The following is a 7,988-nucleotide window of genomic DNA, read 5'->3' as shown; positions in this document are numbered from 1 at the left end:
TATTGCCAAGATAGCAAAGTAATTTTTATTCTTGTTTCTCCTATCTTCTCAAGTCACAAAATGAGAATTAATTTTTTTCTTCTGTATCTTATATATAAATCACGAATTTAAGAATAAACTGCCTTTTTGGGTATAACATTTCATTGGTTTTGAATGATTGTTAATTATTCTAATTCCATGTGAATTTACATTGAATTTTTAGGGAAGTACTATATTAATTTGGAGCCTTTTTCCTATTTCTTTAGGCCCAGATCATCACCACACTGTATGTTCATATCTGTATATGTTTCTTCTAAGTTGATTAAAGCTATTTTAGAACTATCAGGTACCTCAGAGGGTAAGTACATCTTTGATTATATCTCATTTCCCTTCCTCCTATTACCATGTATCAGCCAATAATGATACTTTTTTCTCTACTTCCACAAAACGAAAATATAGGAAAGATCTTCCTTGCAAGTGCAATGATTGATGACTTACAATTTCTAAGAAAACCCAAATTATAGGGAGAAGGGACTGCCAGTGTTACACAACATCAAGAATTAATTCAGCTGAGGCTGGGTGTGGTGGCTCACGCCTGTAATCCTAGGACTCTGGGAGGCTGAGGAGGGAAGTTCGCTTGAGGTCAGGAGTTTGAGACTAGCCTGAGGAAGAGTGAGACCCCATCTCTACCAAAAATAGAATAATTAGGTGTGGTGGCATGCACCTGTAGTCCTAGCTAGTCAGGATGCTGAGGCAGAAGGATTGCTTGAGCCCAGGAATTTGAGGTTGCAGTGAACTATGATGATACTACTGTACTGTACCCAGGGCGACAGAGTGAGACGCTGTACCAAAAAACAAAAACAAACAAAAAGATTAACTGCTATTAGACACGTGTTCTTTTATGACTGTACCTCAGAGTTGTCCCTGAAAAAATAGCAACGGATCTAGGAATTCCTAAAGCTTTTAACCACTATTCCTGCTCCAGCCTTCTTCAAACCCTGTTCAAAATTAAATATATCATTTTTAAAATATTTTTATTTGAAATGTCTTTGATAACATTTAATCGTGTACTAAATTTTATCCATCTCCTTCTCTGAAAATCGCTGTGGAACAGATAGTCAAGTGAAAAATATGAAATGGTTGTTTTGAAACAGGATCTAGATTTGGTCAGAAAATACTCCTGAGAGAATGCTCTATCATTCTTGTTTTATGGCTGTAATCATCTTTGGTTGTTTGCTGAGAGTCCAGAAGAAAAACATGCTTCTAGTTGAAGAAAGTAAATAAGGCTACTAATAATCATTACAACTTAAATTTCTCACTGTATTCTGGTTTAAAAAGGGCTTTGCTATTTATGATCTCACAACTATTGTTTGGGACATTTTATAGAAATTTGAGGTTCAGAGGATATATGTGACTTGTCCAGTTTGTAAATGATAGGTTATGACTGGTATTTGGACCTTTGGTCTCCTGGACAACAATACCAAGCTGCCTTCCAGATGGAAACAACAAGCCTACTCATCTGTATATGTGACCCAGCTCAAAGCTGTTACCCAGCTAGTGTTCATGACTGCTTGTCACATTTGTTAAAGTGTTCTTAGCCTTACACATTTCCCACAGTCCCTAATTAGGGGCTTTCATCTGTCAAAAAGATGTTTATTTTTTCCCCATTTCTGTTAAAAATGTATATATAAGTATAATTGTTTAGCTTTGATAAATATTAATTTGATATTAATCACTCTTAACTAAGAGAAGTACATCGAATTCGTAATATACCTAGTAAGTTGAAAACAGAAGAATCAACACAGGAATAATTGACTTTCTAACCACTGTTGAAGTGAACCAGTATTGCCAAACTTAGACACGTATTTCTGGAAGTACAGTCTTTATGTAAGTACCTGGGAATGGCCTCATCTTTCCTGATCACAAGTTTCTGAGGGAAGAAAATGAACTTTTGACCAATAAGGAATGGAAAGCAGGGGCACAGTCTAGAAGGAACCTGAATGCTTCAGAACACAGGATGGTGTGAATTGCCCCAAATTAATGGAATGGATACTAAATTTTTAACCTTCTCTCTGTATCCTGACTGTAGTCATATCAGATCCTCCATTTGTTTGTTCATTCATTCAACAAATAATTGAGTACCTTTTATGTGCCAGTATTGGACATATTGAATATATCCAAAGATCCCTCTATTCTGGGATCTTTGTCTTGGAACTCAGTTTGATGGGAAAGAAAAACACTGAACAAGGAATTATAAGAATGGTCACTGCTACCAAAAAAAAAAAGTCCAGAGGTGCTACCAGAGCATATAACCAAGGGCAGAGGGAAGGTTTAGGGAGACCCTTCCTGGAAACTAGAAAGATGACTAGATATTGTTAGCTAAGCAAAGAATAGATTGGGATTAGGAAAGTTCTAGGAGAAAGAACAGCATGAGGGAAAGCCCTTAACACATTGACTGTCATGAGAGTTGGATTTAACTCACTCTAGTTTTGACCCCAGGGCTGTGTGAAGCAAATATAAAATCTGATGTTCTTATTGTTACGATTAATAGTGATAATTTGATTCTAAAAATGTGGATTAAATGAATAGAACTCAATAAATTTCATTTTTCTATTTATGTTTACCTTTAAATTACTCTCAAAGTTTGTATTCTATTTTTGTAATAAAACACTGTGGCCCCAAGGAAAAGTTTCTGGTTTTTGTGTGTGTGTGGCAGTCAATGTATTAACCAAATTAGAAAGTGGAAAATTTGGGAAGTTAAAAGTGGTACAGCTACATAGATTGTAGTAAGGTGAGAGAATGGTACATAAGGAGGTTGAGAATTTGGCAGGAATCAGATAGTGTAAGCCATGGGGAATATTTGAAAATTTAGAAACTTTATTCTGTGGGAAATGGGAAGTTAATTGAATGGTAAGAAATGGAGTGACAAGATCAGATTTGCATTTGAAAAAAGTTATTCTGGATTCAGTGTAATTGACATACACAAGAGTAGAAGTCTTTTTACCCTCAAGCATGAACAAATTCTGATCTGAAAGTCAGCATTATCTTTCAGTTTTAAAACATTAAACATATTGCTTCCCTGAGCTATACTGTAAAATGTTACTTTATTACTCTCAAGGGATACGTGACTTATCAAATCATAGGTATGTGAAATTAAGAATAGGACATAAAAAGTAAAGCAGCCAAAGGAAGTTATAAGGAGCTAGGCATAATGCTAATGCCAGCACCAAGATTGAAATTTAGCTTAAGAATTGAGGTTAATAGTATTTCCCCTCTGAAAAAATGCCATGGTATCTTTGTTGATTCTAAATAGGACTTTCAGTCAGTCCCTGAGATCTGAGCTAAGAATGCTTCATCAAAAGCAAGTTTAGAGGATTGATAAAATACTTGTATTGATTTGATTCAGGATCTACTTAAATGTACTTAATACTGAAATAAATATTGACCCACCTCTGTTCATTAATGTCATTTGACAGTCTGTAGACAAAGAATTACAGAATTTATTAATAATGAAATTATACATCCTTATCTTTGTTTCTCATTCCATTTGCATTGTAGGGATCAGTGGTACAGGGCAGCTTTGATTGGAGAAATCTCAATTACATTGAAATTCCAACCTACCTCTGAGGGCAAGAAGGAATTGTGATTGGGTTAGGACTTTGAGTTATCTGGAGTTCTGAAGCTTTGAAAGAAACAGAGAGAACCTTTTTCTTAAGTCTTAACAATTTTAATCAAATCCTTATTCTCCTTCATTGCTCAGTCTTTCTCTAACTCCGGATGATAAATTTTTATGAAGAGGTACCCTATTCACTTTGTTTAACACCAAACAATAATCACTTTATATGTAGTTATACATTTGCTTCACCATCAGCCTTTTTAGTTTTCACAAAACAACCTGTTCTTTCCATAAGTCTGATTGTAAACACAGTGGGAGCAAGGTCCAGATCTCAGTGGTCTCGATGTCCTCCCAGGGCCTAACAGAGTGTTTTGCATATGCTAGACACTTGGCACAACATAAATACATGTTGAATGAATGATTGCTTAGTAATAGCTATTTCCTCGTCTAGTTCTCCATTACCAATGGTCCACCTTTGTGAGTTACTGTGTCTTTGTACAGGGCACACTACTCATTTATTTAAATAATCTTAAAACAACTTGTGTACCAGGCACTATGCAAATTGCTGGCAGTGTATGGGGAGACAAGTGAATGGGCACAAACCAACAGGGAGCTGAGTTCTGGAGCTTGGCATCCTTAGTAGCCCTTTCCTATGTAAACATTCTCAAATCTGCACTAGAGTTCCCATGTCTGGACCAAGGTGTTCAGTTGTTAAAATTAAACAGACAGTTTTTTCCCAAATTGCATGAAAAAAATAAAGTAAGACTATAATTTCTTTAAGCCTTTTCACCCATAAAATTTTCCTAAACAATTGCTACTTCTGATAATACTGACAAAAGGCAACATAATAAACAAGTGGTAAACTAATATTAATGGAAAAACTTACAGAACTAACCATGTTTAACTTGAGGACTTTTTATAAAAAGTCCTCAAGTGCTGAAACTCTGATTTTATATTGTACACTTACATATACTGTGTGTATGAATGTGTATATATATATGTATATATACACAGGCATTTTTTTTGCCAGTAAAATTGCTCCTAGATTATATAATTTGATTAAATGTACAAATAACATTGTTTTCTAAAAAGCATTTTACCCTCCCACAAGAATACATAATGAGAATCACATCCTAAGCCAGTTTCCTAGCATTTTGTTCATAGTTGTCTTTCTCATACAGAACTCCTGAGAATTCTACTGCACCATAAGAGCAAATATTTGGTTCTAGAAAGGATGATGGATTCTCTAAACACCACTATACTGAATCCAGAAATAAAAATTATTCTCAACTTTGCCCCTTTATCATGCTCTGACCAAAAAAAGTAAATATGCTACCTCATTAAAGTAGTCTGCTCTATTGCCTCTTAGGGGGCATTATAGAAGAGAGAGAAAATACATTTGAATGGTGTTTTGAGAGTGAGTTTCAAACCCTTGAAGAAGTTAAAGCTGAATAAGATACTGGTCTTTATAGTTTGTCATATATAGAAGAAGAAGGTAGCCTTTTAATTTGAGATGAGAGAAAGTCCTGGCTATAGTTTTTCTTATAATAGCATTAATAGAGATAAGTTACTTCAAAAATCTTTGCATTCATCTTATATGAACAGTTAATAGTGTAATAAGCAACAAGCGCAGTAGATTTCCCTGAAAAGCACTTGGTCATCTTGAATCAGCCAGGAAGTAGTTGAATGGAATAATTTCAGTCACCTTTATTCTCATCTTTTCATTTGACTATCTCATTGGAGATGAATCCATTTACTTTTTGTAATTTCCCACTGTGCCTAGTACATAAGAATGAGATCAGTTGGCTTTTTCTTATTTAACATTCATTCAACAAATGTTCTTTGAACTGCTCTGGTGTGCCAAGCATCGAGTTGGTCACTGAGTTCTAAGAAGCAGTTAACACTTGGCATAGCACTTACAGTATTCCACATGTGTTTTAAGCACTTGATATTATATTAGGCACTTGTTTTTTCCATTTTACAGATGAGGAAAATGAGGCACAGGGAAGTTCTGTAGTTGGCCCAAGGTCACTTGGCTAGTAAGTAAGGAGACAGGGATTAGAGTCCATGCAGTCTGCCTCTGAGTCAGCCCTCAACCACTGCTGTCCTGCAGTGCTTACTTGCCCACACCTTAGCCTTTTGTGAGCTGCCTTCACCTCTGTTGCATGAACATTTGAGGCTGAATTTGTGGTGTTTGTTGATGAGTACTCTGGCCTTTGCTGTATATGAGTGTCTGGCACTTAAAAAGTTCTTGATATACATGTGTTGAAAGAATGATTATCGGCCGGGTGCAGTGGCTCATGCCTGTAATCTTAGCACTCTGGGAGGCCAAGGTGGGTGGATCATTTGAGCTCAGGAGTTCGAGACCAGCCTGAGCAAGAGCGAGACCCCGTCTCTATATAAAGAAAAAAAGAAATTAAGTTTAAAAAAAAGAATGATTATTGACAACCAAGAGAATTTAAGGTGTGATGTTAAGAGAATTTGACATTATTTTGGTTGTTCCTCTAATTAACTATGAAAAAAATACTGATGGCTAAAGATTTTAGTTGCTCCATGATCTAGTCAGTAATAGCCAAACGTGTGTGTACCTGTGCTGTGAGGTCACACACAGGTGCATTTGTATACATTTATATTATACAGAGAGAGGAAACTAGAGTTTTCCTCTTTGCATTGACATTTCATCACTAGATGTGTTGCCAGTTGGAACCACCTTTCCTGCTTTGTTCTATTGCCCCTCATGATTTGTCCTCTTGTGTGTCACCCCTTAGTCTGACAGTACTGCACAAGCCTGCCTGCCATGGGCTGTCGGGATGTCCACGCAGCCACAGTCCTGTCCTTCCTTTGTGGAATCGCCTCGGTAGCAGGCCTCTTTGCAGGGACTCTGCTTCCCAACTGGAGAAAATTACGATTGATCACGTTCAACAGAAACGAGAAGAACCTCACTGTTTACACAGGCCTTTGGGTAAAATGTGCTCGGTATGACGGGAGCAGTGACTGCCTGATGTACGACACTACTTGGTACTCATCAGTTGACCAGCTGGACTTACGTGTCCTCCAGTTTGCCCTGCCCCTCAGCATCCTGATTGCAATGGGTGCCCTGCTGCTTTGCCTGATTGGAATGTGCAACACTGCCTTCAGGTCTTCGGTCCCCAACATCAAACTGGCCAAGTGTCTGGTCAATAGTGCAGGTTGCCACTTGGTGGCCGGTCTGCTGTTTTTCCTGGCAGGTACCGTGAGCCTCTCCCCATCTATCTGGGTCTTCTTTTATAACATCCATCTGAACAAGAAGTTCGAGCCAGTCTTTGCATTTGACTATGCAGTGTATGTCACTATTGCCAGTGCTGGGGGCCTGTTTATGACTTCCGTTCTACTGTTTATTTGGTATTGTGCATGCAAATCTTTGCCTTCTCCTTTCTGGCAACCACTGTACTCCCATCCTCCCAGTATGCATACTTACTCGCAGCCCTATTCAGCACGCTCCCGCCTCTCTGCCATTGAAATTGACATTCCAGTAGTTTCACACGCCACCTAATGGGGAAATAGTTAATTGTTAGAGAAAACTTGTAGCCTCACATTCCTCTTGTGCAAGGAGCTCTTTGGCCCTATGTACATTTTCCTTTGTTTCTGACCAGTCAGTGAAGCCAAATTTTTATGTCGCGATAGAATGAAGTGCTGCTGGTTTTTATGAGAAGTACGTTATTTTACATGTGAATCAATCCTTTTATCTTTTACTGGAAGGATTTTTAGCCTTCATGTCGATATGTGATCAATTCTTTAAGTAGAAAGGACCTCTGTCACGATTGAGGTGATTTAGAGCAACATGTTAAAGAAAGATGGCTCAGAGAAGCTGTTGTATACAATCTATAAATATTTTGGAGTGTGTATTGTCCTTTTTCTATAACACCTTAGACTGGAAAAAAGGCAATTTTAAATATAAGAAATTTCTTTCAGATAAGGGGGTGATATTTTAACAGTAGTCAATAATCTACCAGTTTAAGACTAACTTTTCTCTTGGGGCTAATTGTATGAATAGGCGTCAGTAGGTTGAAGATTACTTTCTTTTGTGAGTTCCTTCTACCTCATGCAAGTGCTTAGAAATAAAATGCATTTTAAATGATGTCAGAATAACATTCTAAATATCTGCTACTTATGGATAAGATTTAACACAACTTTTAAAGTTAATGATTCCATGAATTATATTATTGGAGTTAAAATGTGCCATATGACAGGCTCATGTTTCCTTGAGGCAGAAATCAGTTCCCAGGCATCATTCACCAAGCTGTACTTATGTCCATACACAATCTCTTAGTGACTAAGAGAAGGAAATAAAAGGGCCATAATGGTTTGTTCTCTTTCAGACATAAGCGTAGGGGACAAGAGTCTGTTCTTCAGT

At 37.2% G+C, this 7,988-nt stretch overlaps 1 protein-coding gene across 1 annotated transcript in view; it reads left to right on the top strand.

The window, feature by feature from the left end:
- Window positions 1–7,718, top strand: part of LOC105826394 (claudin-12) — a 22,025-nt gene extending 14,307 nt beyond the window's left edge. The window contains exons 2-3 of the mRNA XM_012664372.1: window positions 246–337; window positions 6,364–7,718. Of these exons, the coding sequence (XP_012519826.1) occupies window positions 6,393–7,127 (735 nt within the window). The 5' untranslated portion in view covers window positions 246–337; window positions 6,364–6,392 and the 3' untranslated portion in view covers window positions 7,128–7,718. The remainder of the gene's footprint in view (window positions 1–245; window positions 338–6,363) is intronic.
- Window positions 7,719–7,988: the final 270 nt, after the last annotated feature.

Source organism: Propithecus coquereli, unplaced genomic scaffold (assembly GCF_000956105.1).
Source record: "Propithecus coquereli isolate 6110/MARCELLA unplaced genomic scaffold, Pcoq_1.0 Scaffold888, whole genome shotgun sequence".
In the NCBI taxonomy this organism is placed as follows: domain Eukaryota; kingdom Metazoa; phylum Chordata; class Mammalia; order Primates; family Indriidae; genus Propithecus; species Propithecus coquereli.
Note: the sequence above shows the minus strand (reverse complement) of the source record. Positions and strands in the feature narration are given on the sequence as shown.